The following is a 14,375-nucleotide window of genomic DNA, read 5'->3' as shown; positions in this document are numbered from 1 at the left end:
TCAATAACCCTTCACTAATTTCCTTCATGGAAAGTAATCTGCTACCCCTATTATTCTGCTGTACATGTGACACCAGTACCATTCTAGATGGTTAACTTAATGCTGTTAAGGTAACAAGGAATCGGTAATAAATGCTGCCTTGTTTGTTTTAACAACATTATAAGAGAAATAAAATGTATATAAATTTTAACATTGTATTCATGACTTGTAACTCAAGGCCAGATGCACTGTAGAAACAGTGTACACTTGTTTAAACAACATAAGATTTGACCTTTTTCTTCTCCCGAGGTACCCATTATATCAGAGAGGCAGCATCTTCAAGGTCTGTATCTGAAAGATCTTATTGTAAATTGTGTTGTTTAGGATTCCTCAGAGCATAAAGCTCTTGTAGATGATACACAAAGCTACAGTTTGGACATACTGTCACAAGGTAGTAGGATGCAGGTTTGTGACTGCGAATGCCCACCTGCTGAGTTTCTGGTATTGGCTGAGCTGTCAGAGGAAGGCATCAAGCAGCGTTCAGGAGCTCTCCCACAGGGAATGAAAGAGGGAACTCAGATCAGAGGATAAGTCACTAAATATTAAACAAAGTGCATTGGCAAAGGGCTGGGAATATACCACCTGTCCACCATTGCTATGTCACCTTGGGGGGAGCTGGCGAACAGAGGAGAGAGAAGCACAAATAACAAGAAAAATATATACATACTTCTGCCTGTGTGCCCTTGTTTAATTAGAACATTTTACTTCCCAGGAATCAGTCTAATTCTATTCCAACTTCTAAATTGTTTCACTTTTAAAACTTTGACTATTACAATAACCTGAGCATCAAAGTTCATGGAACAAAAGCTGAAAGTGTGCTGAAGGCTGAATATTTATCAAAAATTCCTGATTGAAATGGAATAAGTAAATTTAGTATCTCAGTGCAAAAATACATTTCCCAGTGCCTTAGTTTATTCCTATCAAAAGAAGAAAGCCTCAATGTTTTCTTGAGTACCTCTTACTCCAAGTTCATTCTTTACATAATAGACAAGCAGGAAGCTGGTAGAATACAACAAGCCAGGCAGCATCAGGAGGTGGAAAAGTCAACATTGTGGGTGGAACCCTTCTTCAGAACTTTACATCCTTCACGTAAAGCCCACCTTCAGTTCCTTGGCCAAACAAACCTTCCTTCCTGGCTCTCATGTTAGCTGATATTCTCAATGTTTCTCTCCTCAAATGCACCTGTCCTCCCTTTCAAATCTGCTGACATCCTCTCTCTCCTCAAAGAACACACCCTTGTTCTCCATCCTTGCTCATTATCAGGGTATTTCAATTTTCACATTCCTTTTCTGAAGTCCTTGAATGTATTGTCATCTCTCAAATTTGTGTCCATCTTTCTTGGAGTTCCATGTTTGAACCCGTCCACAATACAGAAATGAACTTTTTCCAAAGTCACACATGATATCCTTTGTGACAAAGGTAAATCTATCCCTCCTCATCCTTCTTGATGTTTTCCAGTCTTTGACACGGTTGACACACAATCAATGTGCAAAGTCTTCCTAAGTCATCCAAAAGGATTAGTCTGCCCTTGGCTGGTTCTATTCAATGGCACAAAAATGTTTTTAAGACCTATAAATAGTCATACAGATGACGACGTGCGATTATCCTATCCCCCATTGCTTTTGATACAGGCTGTGCATAAGCTACATGCTGTCTGCTCATTTAAATGATTGCAGAATGCAGCCAACACTAAGCACATTGCTGAGTGGCTGCATGCCTCCTAAGCAGGGGGCTCAAAGGCATCAGAGGCTAGTATAAGTTCAAGCCAGTCATCACAAACTAAACCAGCTAGCATTTCTTAAAGGATAGATATATTTTAATGGGACCAGGTGCTGAAAGTGATGCTAAATGTTAGTTTGGAAAAGGCACAAGAAAAGCATAACATCACTTAAGGCATGCTACAACATTCAGGCCAAAGTACATGAGGTTAATGGAAGGAGAGGGCTGCTGTATCCACAGAGGACAAGGAGGCCTTCCAGCCAAACTCTGAGAAGGCAATGGGAACAGATAGCTATGCAGGTGAATGCCAGCAGTGTAACCCTAAGAACTTGGATCCAGTGCTGAAAGAAGGTCAGTGTACTTGCATGCATGGTGAAGGCCAGTGAATGTCCCTTCAAATGCCATCTCTAACCAACTACAGTACCACCCTCACACAGCATTCTATGCACTTTGCCTACATCACTCATGTATCAGATATGACTCATGCTTCACCCTCTTACACTGAGCACTACTGTAAGGTTACCTACACCCTTTCCAAATTTCAGAAAGCCTTCTGTGGGTTATGCTGCAGCCAGTGGTTCTGCACAGCGCAAGGAGCATTAGCTCAGACAAAGTTATATGGAAGATAGACACAAAGGGAATGTGCAAAACTGACTGACTGGTCAATTGAATACTGGAAGGCTTGTTTGATAATATTGGTTTGGAGAGTTTGTGTTGTATTGATTTTTACTTCAGTGTTGTAAACAAGAGGATGTTGTGTTATTATCGATGTGTTTGTAGAATAGGAGTTGAGATGCTCATCATTGATACCACACCATGTGATCTAATCAGGGACAGCCCCTCAGAAAACTGATGCATTAGTTGCCTCCTCCTCCTCCCTATCTCCCTGCTTCCTTTCCACTCTCCTCCTCAGTGATTCATCATATATTTGGTTTCAAGGGCTGAGTCCTCAGGTTGTGCAGAATGTGGCAGACTAAAACCGATCATGCCATGCACTCTGGAGAGTAACACGGGTCTCATCCAGAGCAGTACAGGCAACAAAAGCATGGCTTAAACACTCCAGTAGTCTGGTGGCATTTATCATGGCAACCTGACTGTCATTATTAGTATGATGTTCCTGTATGTATTGGGGTGAACACCAGCTACTCAGTGAGGGACTTGAATGAACCCTATTTGTTGTGATGGTTCTGTGAATTTACATGTGATGTTGTGGTGTCCTCATTGACAACACCTATCATGTGCAAAGCTTGTTATCCTGACAAAGCAGCATGCGTACCATAGCATTCATTATTAAGATCCAAAGTCAGAGTAGAATCCTTAAAGTCAGGACCAGAGCCCCTACCACATGTCCTACTGCTCCTGATAGACTTCACCAACGCCAAGTGAAAGTGCAAATACCAAAAACTGGCACTGAGTTCAGTAACGTCCAACATCAGTTAGCATTGGAGCAATTGATGAGCATTTCAAAGATCCGTTATGGGGTTCTTCTTTCAGCTGAGCATGTGTTCAGTCACATGAAGTTAAGAGAGAGCATTAGGTGAGTGTTCAGGTTGAAAATAGCATTGCTACAGTCAAATCAGTATTACACACTGACTACATCACAATCTGCCTTCTCTGCATGATTTTGACAGATGTTTCTTGTAACATTGCTAACAATGCAGCCAAAATGGTTTCCATTGCAGTCCACACCAGAAGTCTCTATATTTTGTACAGGCAGTGTTTTGGTCACAAAACACCAGCTTGCAGCCATAAGTACTGGTGTTTGCAACACCAGCTCTTGCAGCTTAGGCATATAATAGGCCCATTAGCATTTTTGACACTACCCTAAATTTCCAATTAACTTTCACTGTCATGTCAAACTGAACTAATCTAAGCCTATTTCCTCCACAACTTCTGCATTGTTGCTAAGTCTCAGTCCTGACTCCAAGGTAAAAGCATTGTGATATGGGAATTGCGTCACACTGGCGCAAAGATTGCAACACAATTATACCCTTAAATGCACATAATACTCCCAGTTCAACTGAAAGCAATTATTTTCTTCTAACTTTCAGCAGGGAAACACAGACTTTAAACCCAACCGAACAAAATAAACCGGCCCATCACTGAGCATTGTTGACCTCTCTTAGTTGTGTAGGATAAACACAAAATTGCAGGTAACCAAAGTTGAAAATGTAAGAAAGGTAATGGCAACACCACTACTAACTGTAGAAAAGAAAATGACTGGGTTTGCTAAACATATCTGTGGAAAATAGGGAGATTGATCTATAGATTTGGCAACCAATTAGGTCAAAATAGACATATGCCTGAAATTGGATTTCTTTATAAACCAACATAGGGAAAATTTAAAATATAAATACTCTCTTTTACATTACATTTGATCACTTCTAGAAATTCTGGGTCTTTTATCTTATTCCAGCTAAGTGGTGACCCATGGTGTCAACCATCAGATTTTTTTTAAAAATCAAACCATGGATTGATTTTAGATTTAGATGTAACTCTCAGTCTTGGTTGGCCTGTCAGTCTGGGTTCTACTAAAACTTAAATCAACAATCATAGATAGGTCATTGGTCACCTGCAATGATTAAAATTGAGCTGTGAAGCTGACGGGTTAGAAAGAGTGTCAACGTTTCAGGTCAATAAGTTTTCATCATAGTTCTAATGAAAGATCAATGACCTGAACTGGTAATTCAGGTTCCTTCCAGAGATGTTGCATGATTTGTTCAATTTTCTGAGCACTTTTTTTGCTCTTGTTTTAGATATCCAGCATCCACATTATATTTTTATGCTGTGTGAGGCTAGAAATGATATTTGTTCTAGGTTCTATTTCAGCCTGTGAATGAGTGCACTCTACTTCCTGACCTTAGACCAACATTACCAGAAACCACGGAAATATGTACAGCACTCAATTATCATCCCAGATGGACTCCAGAAAGAGCGACCTCCGAAGACAAAACAAGAGCTTAAAAATAATTCGAACAATTTTTAAAAATTTGACCAGAATTTCAAATATAATCCCAAATATATGATAAATTATTAAACAAGAATACTTTTAGTGTCCTTCAGGGCCTTAAGGACATAAGTAGAGGAATATATATTAAATAAGACTGGCATTATGTTGCCTCAGCATTATTGTATAATGTTCCATTGTCGGCACCACCATATGTTGCATGTTACTAGCCAGCAACAGATACACGACAAACATGCATGCATTTTTCAACACATTCACATCTCCGTCACCCAGAATGTGAATGTAACTTCCCTAAACTCATTGGAAGCCTGCCTCAAAGGCTGGAAAGCATGCACAAGTCCTAGCTGCATGAATATCTGGAGTGCAAACTAAAAATAGCCAAAATACCTAAAGAAGCATTGTCTTGTAGTAAGCTGGTAAATGGCATGACTCCAGTGAGTTATTGTTAAGAGAACAACAAAAAAAATTAACATTTATCGTATTTGGATCATTCTAGCTGTGTATGTCACTCAGACGATAAATGATTATAACATCCTATACTGTACAAAGTTTGGAAATACAGTCCTCCTCCTCCATCAGAATGAGTTGGACTAAGAAAGAGATATAGAATAATACTGTTCTTGAAGCCTAGCATCAGGTTGCTTGTTTCTTTACAATAACTCCTTTGATTCCATAATATGAACACCTACCCTATAAAGTAGACTCAACCCAGATTACTACACAGCTTTATGAAATGATGAAGAAATGTTATTTGTATTCATTTTCTTTTCCTCTGGCTTTGTTCTTCGAAGGCCTTTGCTTGGTGGTCAGATTTGATGGTTGAACATGCAGAGACCTTCTTGTCACTGTTTGCAGTCGACATGGATGCTGCTTTAGAGACACAGGCCCCGGACACCTGGGACAGCTTTCCATTATTTCAACTGCTCAATGATTTCCTGAGGAGTGATTGTATGTATCACTTTCCAATAAATGTCTTTTAATTGACTGCTTCACTATTATTTTCTTGATGTGTTCTTAATTAATTTCTTCTCTATTACAATAAATCTTCATCAGTTTATAATTAGGCATAAAAGACCACATGTATTGAGATTTGACAATGTGTGGGAGAATCAGTAAAGAAAATGCTGGGGTAATAGACTAGGAATTGGACTTTTGGTTGCATAAAACAGATAAAACAAAGACTAACTTTGAAGGCTAATGTTTGATTTTGGGTGGAACCAACTTCCATCACCCAAAAACAGGGATTAGACCCTTTACATTTTCTAATGAATAGACTGAAGCATATTGTTATGACCCCTTTGAGAATTGACCACCAGAGAATGGTAAGTCCTTAATAACTTTCGCTTTGCTTGGAGCTGCATATTACTCATGTGTATTGCTGGCTACAATTGGACCTCCTCCTATTGTATGTGCTCCCTCAACTCCCATTCTTTTTTATAGCCAATAGAGATTGCTGCTGGAATTTATTCCAGGGCAAGCTACCTTTTGGTGGTATAATAAGGCTCATGCTTTTTTATTTAGATGAGGCTTAAGGTCCAATTTCAGGTTGGTCTTCAGATTCTCAATTCAGTTATATGTTGAAGATGCACTGTCTTCATTCCTGAAACCACGTGCTGACAAATCTTTATTCCATAATGATTGCACTAATCAGACAGTGAATTATTTTTAAAATATATCTTGTTATTCTGGTTCTTCAGAGAGTACTACCCAACATTATTATCAAAATGTCCTTGAACAAAATGAATTACAGATTAACCAGAATGATACTAGGGCTTAAGAGGTGTAAATAATCAGAAGTTTGTATGAACTCTAGAATTCCCTTGAGTATAAACTGTTTACAAAAAAACACTATGATAGCACGAATGTGGGCAAAACTATTTCCTCTGCTACAGATTTCAACAGCAAGGGTATAAAATCGTAAAATTAGAGCTTTGTCATTCAGAGGTAAAATCAGAAAGCTTTTTTTTAAACTAGAAGGTGGTAGAACTTTAGGCAATTAGCACCAAAGTGCACTGGAATCTGGACATTGGAACTTTTCAGACTGACATAGATTTTTGTGAAGGGTTTCAAGGCTATGAAGCAAAAGTGGGTTGAGCTCAGTCATGATCTAATTAAAAAGTAGAGTCGGCACGAGGGACTGAGTAGCCCACTTTAATCTTCTGTGTTCCCAGTAATACAAATTAATAAATCTGTTCCTTAATTCTCAATTTTAGACAATCTGTTAAATGGAAAATTCCACAAACACCTTCAAGATGTCTTCGCTCCTCTTGTGGTTAGATACGTCGACCTGATGGAGTCATCAATTGCACAGTCGATTCACAGGGGCTTTGACCGAGAATCATGGGAACCTGTAAAGTAAGGGCACATCCTTTGATATATTTTGGGTTTGGATGCTGATGGATGAAGATTGACACATTGTGACTAAATTTCCAATATCAGGATTTTTTTTTAAAATGTGAAGAAGCATAGCATCTTGATGCAAAAGTAAATTAACAGTCAACGTTCAACTTAAAGGAAAACTCTAAGTTGTAAAATTGAAATGTTTTTAGTTTGGTATAAATATTTTACTTATTAAGTTTTGATTGGTTCCACATTATCACTATTAACTCCTATTCAATAGATTACTTTCCCTAGCTCTTAATAAATAGGGAGAACGACAACATAGTGATTGATAGATCAGTAATCCAGAATGCCAGGCTAATATTCTGCAAATGTGGTGCAGATCCTACCACGGCAGCCAGTGAAGTTTAAGATAAATGCAGAAATGAAAGCAAGCCTGATGGTGATCACAGAACCACTGTTATAAAGGCTATCTAACACACTAATATCTTTAAGGGGAGGAAATCCATTTCCTTTACCTGATCTGGCCAACCTATGATTCAGGATCCGCAGCATTGTGGTTGATTCTTAAATGCCCTCTGAAGTGGCCTATCAAGCTACTACTAATCAAACACACAAAAAAGCTTAAAGGAAGAATGAAACTAGAAAGGATCATTGACCTAGGCATGAGAAACGACAAGAGTGCAAGCAGCCTGTCAAACCTACAGTCATCCTTAAGAACATCTGGGGGCTAGTTCCAAAATTCAGAGAAGTGTCACAGGGACTAGTCAATCAACATTCTGACATAGTCATTCTCACATTCACAAAATCTTACTTTATCACCACCATGCCTGGGCATGTCTTGTCCCACCAGCAGGATAGACCCACCAGACGTGGGAGAGAGTTCCCCAGGGATCTTCAAATTGTCTCCAGACCCGATGAAGTCTCATGGGATCAGGTTGAACATGACCACGCTCCATCAACTGATGAGTCAGTATTCCATGTTGAACACCAGCAATGCATGTGGCAAATGTAACTATCCTTGTCAGTATTAATAGGAATGATCACAGCATAGTCCCTTTGGAGACAAAAGTCCCATCCTTACATTCAGCATACCCTCCGCCTCGTATCTAAATGGGCTGAATGGGGCAGATTTTGATCAGATTCAGCAAGGCAAAGCTGAGCACCCCTGAGACACTGTGGGCCATCAGCAGCAGCAGAATTGTACTCAACTTTCTCATAACTCAGCATAACCACCAAATTACCATTAGAGACAGGCGGAGATCAACTCTGGTTCAATGAAGAGTACAGGAGGTTATGCAAGGAGCAGCATGATGTGTGCCTAAAGTTGAGATGTCAACCTGGTGAAGCCACAATGCAGGACTATTTACACACAAAACAACTGAAGCAGTATCCAATGAACAGTGTTAAGCAATCATTCAATCAAAGGAGCAGACATTCCTGCTGCATCTAGGCAGATTCCTGCTCCTCAGATGCTGCCTGACCTGCCGTGCTTTTCCAGCACTACTCTAATCTTGACTTCCTGCTGCATCTGTCAGGAACAATAGTAGACACTTAAACAATGAACAGAGACTCAACAAGACAGAATCTGACCATCTCCCCGTGACAGTAAATGGTATTACCATTGCTGAATCTCCATGATCAACATTGTAGAGTCACCATTGACCAGACATTGTACAAGAGTCGAGGGTGTGGTGCTGGAAAAGCACAGCAGATCAGGCAGCATCCAAGGAGCAGGATGCTGCCTGACCTGCTGTTCTTTTCCAGCACCACACTCTCAACTCTGATCTCCAGCATCTGCAGTCCTCACTTTCTCCCAAACATTGAACTAGACTAGCCACATATATACTTTAGCTACAAAAGGTCAGAGGTGAGGAATTCTGCAGTGAGTAATTCAGATTCTAACTCTCCAAATTAGGTCCATCCATCTGTAAAGCACAAATCATGATAGAATGCTATCTTTTTGCCTGGACGAATACAGCTCCAGCAACACTGAAAAAGTGTGAAACCATCCAGGGAAAACAACCTGCTTCACTGACATCCAACCACCACCTCCAGCACTGATGACCAGTGACACCAGTGTGTACAATCTCAAGATGCACTGCCACAATTCACAACAATTTGCAGTACCTTCCAAACCTGTGCCCACTGCCACCAAGAAGGACAAGGCCAGCAGATTCATGAGAACACAAATATCAGTCAGATCCTCTTCGAGTAAACTGCCATGTTGTTTTGGAACAATATTATGTTCCTTCATTGTTGCTGGTACACTGTCTTAGAATTCTGTTTCGAGCACCACCATAACTGTACCCAATCCCTTGTTGACTGCAGTAGTTGAAGGAACTCCAGTGCCTACTCTGAAAACAGTGTGCAAACCTAAAGACCGTCAAAACCTATACTTGCCACAAGTGGGGAGTATGACTCAAGAATTATGCAGTTTGGCAGTGATTCACTTTTTCGGTTCATGTAATCAGCAGGTAGACTCGTGGTTGGAAAGTCTGAGTGCTGCAATGCCAATCAAAACTCAGGTTGTTACTTTCGTGAGATCAGGTTGGGAAATAATTTTGATAGGAGAGCTTGAAGTGACTTTAAATTAGAAAGCAAAAGAGAAGAGTTTTGAGGTAAAATACCGAAGTTCTGATCAGAAACTTGAAAGGGAAAAGGTAGGACTCTGATGGTGCTACGGTAGTGTCTCTAGTTTCAAGCCAGAGGGCCTGGATTCAACACCCACTTACTCCTGTGGTGTGTCGCAAAAAATCATAACAGATTGATTTAAAGTATCCAAGAGTGAAAAGATCATTTAGAGCCCAAATTGTTTATTTATTGCTTCAGGTCTAGACTAAGTTTTAAAACTGCAAACTTAATTAAGCATACACATATTGAATTATGTAAAGTAGCAATGGATAAAGATACATGAATTGGAAACCGTGGGGGTCATCATTGTTTGGAATGCAGCGGAAAATTTCTAATTGTCAATGAGGTTATAACTCCTATCCCAACTTTCTATTCCACTTAAGTTAACAAAAATCAAAATTGGGCAGGGTGTGCAGGGCCAAAAGACAAGTGACAGTTTTTCCACTGACACCCTCAGTGAAAATTACTCTCATATATTTTGTGTTCAGTAATTCAAAGGATGTCAGCATCACTGGCTAGGCCAGCATTTATTGCCCATCCATAATTATCCATGGACAGTTCAGAGTCAACCACATTGGTGTGTGTCTGGAGTCACATGTAAGCCAGACGAAGTAAGGACAACATAGTTTTTTCTCTAAAGGACATTAGTGAACCAGATGGGTTTTACAACAATCAACAATGGTTACAGGTGCGGCCCGGTGGCTCTGGGGTTACCACTGCAGCCTCACAGTGCCAGGAGCCCAGGTTTGATTCCAGCCTCAGCTGTCTGTCTGTGGGGAGTTTGCACATTCTCCGTGTATCTTTATGGGTTTCCACTGGGTGCTCCAGTTTCCTCCCATAATCCAAAATGTGCAAGTTAGGTGGATTGGCCATGCTAAATTAGAGTCATAGAGATGTACAGCATGGAAACAGACCCTTCAGTCCAACCCATCCATGCCGACCAGATATCCCAACCCAATCTAGTCCGACCTGCTCATTCCATACACCCTCTGTGTGAAAAAGTTGCCCCTTCGGTCTCTTTTATATCTTTCTCCTCTCACCCTAAACCTATGCCCTCTAGTTGTGGACTCCCCAACCCCAGGGAAAAGACTTTGCCTATTTATCCTATCCATGCCCCTCATCATTTTGTAAACCCCTATAAGGTCACGCTTCAGCCTCCAACTGGGTGTTATAGTTCAAATCCTCCAACCCTGGCAACATCCTTGTAAATCTTTTCTGAACCCTTTCAAGTTTCACAACATCTCTCCAATTGGAAGAAGACCAGGATTGCATGCAATATTCCAACAGTGGCCTAACCAATGACCTGCACAGCCGCAACATGACCTCCCAACTCCTGTACTCAATACTCTGACCAATAAAGGAAAGCATACCAAACGCCTTCTTCACTATCCTATCTACCTGCGACTTCACTTTCATTACCCATAGTGTTCAGGGATGTGTAGTTTAGGTCCATTATCCATAGGAAATGGCTGGTTACCGGGATAGGTAGGGGAATGGATCTGGGTGGGATGTTCTTCAGAGGGTTGGTGTAGACTTGTTGGTCTGAATGGCCTGTTTCCACACCATGGAGATTCTATATTCTAAATATATAAACATGTTCTTATTCAAGATTTGCTTATTGAGTTCATATTTCGTGAGGTGCATGGAATGTTCCAGAACACTTGCTTGGGATTCCGGATTACCAGTCCAGTGACATTACTACTACATCATCACTTTCCTATCCTTCCAGTTATTTAGTGCACTGTTGAGAATATTATTTCCTTCATAACATTTAGCAACCTAAATTAATGGGCCGAAGTATCTTCATCCCAGTAAAATTACACAAGGAACTACACCCTACAGTGGCATTTTTCTCATTGATCTCTAATTACTCAGTTTCAAACTCTTCACCCTGAAACCAAACCATTATGACCAGAAAGGTTCTACAGTAGCTTAGTTATTAGGCTGTGAGTTAAGTTTTTGAAACGTTGGGAAACTGACTTCATTAAACATGATCATTTGTGTGAGGCAGAGGCAATGGTAAAAATATTAAACCAGTGTTTTGTATCTGCCCCCACTAACAGAATGGATGGTACGAAACTTGCAATTAAACAAGGAGAAGGAGGTTATGGATACAACAATAATAGATTTGGTGTATTAAAAATGTCCATGGCACCAAATGTTGATAAATACCATGATCTCTATGGAATGCAAATACCAGAAGAAGTGATTACAATCTTAATCCTCTTTGGGGTAGTCGAGGATTGGAGGATCGCTAATGTTATCCCATTATTCAAGTAAGGGGAGAGGGATGTTGCTTAGCACTATCAACTCAAAACTGGTCATCCATGAGACATTCTTGATTATTCGTAGCTTCAGAATTATATTCAACCACAACCTATTTAGGGTGGTATGGTGGCTCAGTGGTTAGCACTGCTGCCTCACAGTGCCAGGGATCCAGATTCAAGTCCCACCTCAGGTGACTGTGTGGAGTTTGCACATTCTCCCCCCTTTTTCTGCATGGGTTTCCTCCAGGTGCTCTGGTTTCCTCCCACAATCCAAAGGTGGGCAGGTTAGGTGAATTGGCCATGCTACATTGCCCATAGTGTTAGGTGCATTAGTCAGGGTAAATGTAGAGTGAAAGGGGAATGGGTCTGGGTGGGTTACTCTTCAGAGGGTCGGTGTGAACTTGCTGGGCCAAAGGCCCTGTTTGTAGGGAATATAATCTAATCTAATCTAATAACTCATGACCTGGCCTAGCTCCCTTTCTACCATTACCACCAATAAAAAGTGTAACAGCAGCACCAACCATGCCTGAAACAAAGAAGTGTCTATCCATTGAAGTTACATCACATGACTACTTGCATACAAAGCAGCATAAGGAGTCGTGAATAGCGGTGGACAATTAAACAACTCACTGGAAAATGAGATTCCATAAATATCCCCAACATCAATCTTGGAGTAGCCTAGCTCATCAGTGCAAAAGACAAGATTGAAACATTTAGTATCTATCTTAAGCCGAGTATCAAGTGGACGATCAGTCTTAGCTTGCTCCTCAGTCTCTCATGTCAACTTGATTCACACCGTGTAATGATAAGAAATGGCTGAAAATACAAAATACAGCAAAAGGTATAGGGCTGTGATCACATTCTGGCAATAGTACTGAAGATTTGTGCTCCAGTACTAAGCAAGCCCCTCGCCTAGTTGTTTCAGTAAATTACAACACTGGCATCTATCCAACAATGGGGAAGATTGCCCAGATATGTCCTGTTCATAAAAAGCAGGGCAAATCCAACATGACCAATGACTACCCTCTCTCAATCATCAGCAAAATGACAAAGGGTGGAATTGACAATGCTTTCAAGTAGCACTTACTAAACAATAACTTGCTCAGAGAAGCTAAGTTTGAGTTCCTGCAGGCCATCAGCTCCTGACCTCATTACAATCCTGGTCCAAACATGGATAAAAGAGATGAAATGAAGATGATTGGCTTTGACATCAAAGTAACATGTGATGGTGGCACCAAGGAGCCCTAGCAAAACGTGAGTCACTAGGAATTTGGGAAAACTATGCATTGTTTGAAGTCAACTCAAAGGAAGATAATTGTGGTTATGCAAGGCCAATTGGCTCAGGCATAGGACATCTCTGCAGTAGTTCCTCAGGGTAGTGTCCTCAGCCCAAATATCTTCAGCTGCTTAATTAATTACCTCCGTGCCATCATAAGAACAGAGGTCAGATGTTCGCTGATGATTGCACAATGTTCAGCCCCATTCACAACTCTCAGATACTGATGCAGTCCATGTCCAAATGCAACAGGACCTAGACCACATTCTGGCTTGGGATTTTAAGGGGTAAGTAACATTTGCACCATACATGTCACTGCCATCTACACATGTGCCATGCAGCGACTATCTCCAATAAGAGAGAATCTGAGTATTTCCCTTGATATTCAATTGTGTAATCACTGCTGGATTGCCCCTCTATCACTATCCATTGACTAAAAACTGAACTGGACCAGTTATATAAATACTGCACTTACAAGAACAAGTGATAAGCTGTAAATTCTGTGGCAGATAACTTACCTCTTGACTCCCCAAAAAACTATTGTCCATCTGTAAGACACAAGTCAGGAGTGTGATGCAATACTCACCACCTGTGTGGATGAGTGTGACTCCACTATCACTCAAAAAGCATGTGCCATCCAGGAAAAAATAGCCTGTTTGATCTAACAGCTTCAGCATTCACTCACTCCACTTCTGACCCCAGCAGCACCAGTGTATACCATTTATGCGTTTCAATAGCTCACCAAAACCCATTAGATTGTGCCTTTGAAACCCAAAGGCCTTGAAAGCCTTTACCAACCCGATGAATAAGTGCAACAGAAACATGATGGAACACTGTCTGTAACAGTCCCTCTCCAAAACACACAATCCTGACGAGGAAATATATCGCTGTTCTTTCATTGCTGCTGGGTCAAGATCTTGAGACATCCTCCTTAACAGCACAATAGGTGTCTGCATGACACAGGCTGCAGTGATTCAAAGAGCTGAAGCTCAGCACCATGTACCTAACAGCAATTGGAGATGGGCAATAAATGCTAGCTTAGCTATCAACAGCCAGAATTTGAATTAAATGAATTTAAACAAACAGGAAACTGTAGATTGTCAGCCTAACAACAAGACTTTAAAGTTATTTG

General features: G+C 40.6%; 1 protein-coding gene across 15 annotated transcripts in view; it reads left to right on the top strand.

Annotated features, from left to right (window-relative positions):
* cadpsa (Ca2+-dependent activator protein for secretion a) overlaps positions 1 to 14,375 on the top strand; it is a 573,081-nt gene that overhangs the window by 436,053 nt on the left and 122,653 nt on the right. For all 15 annotated transcript variants that reach the window (XM_072582448.1, XM_072582444.1, XM_072582443.1 and 12 more), the window contains 2 exons: positions 5,518 to 5,674; positions 6,940 to 7,081. In XM_072582448.1, the coding sequence (XP_072438549.1) occupies positions 5,518 to 5,674; positions 6,940 to 7,081 (299 nt within the window). The remainder of the gene's footprint in view (positions 1 to 5,517; positions 5,675 to 6,939; positions 7,082 to 14,375) is intronic.

Source organism: Chiloscyllium punctatum, chromosome 12 (assembly GCF_047496795.1).
Source record: "Chiloscyllium punctatum isolate Juve2018m chromosome 12, sChiPun1.3, whole genome shotgun sequence".
Taxonomy (NCBI): domain Eukaryota; kingdom Metazoa; phylum Chordata; class Chondrichthyes; order Orectolobiformes; family Hemiscylliidae; genus Chiloscyllium; species Chiloscyllium punctatum.
This window is presented reverse-complemented; position numbering and strand designations above follow the sequence as displayed.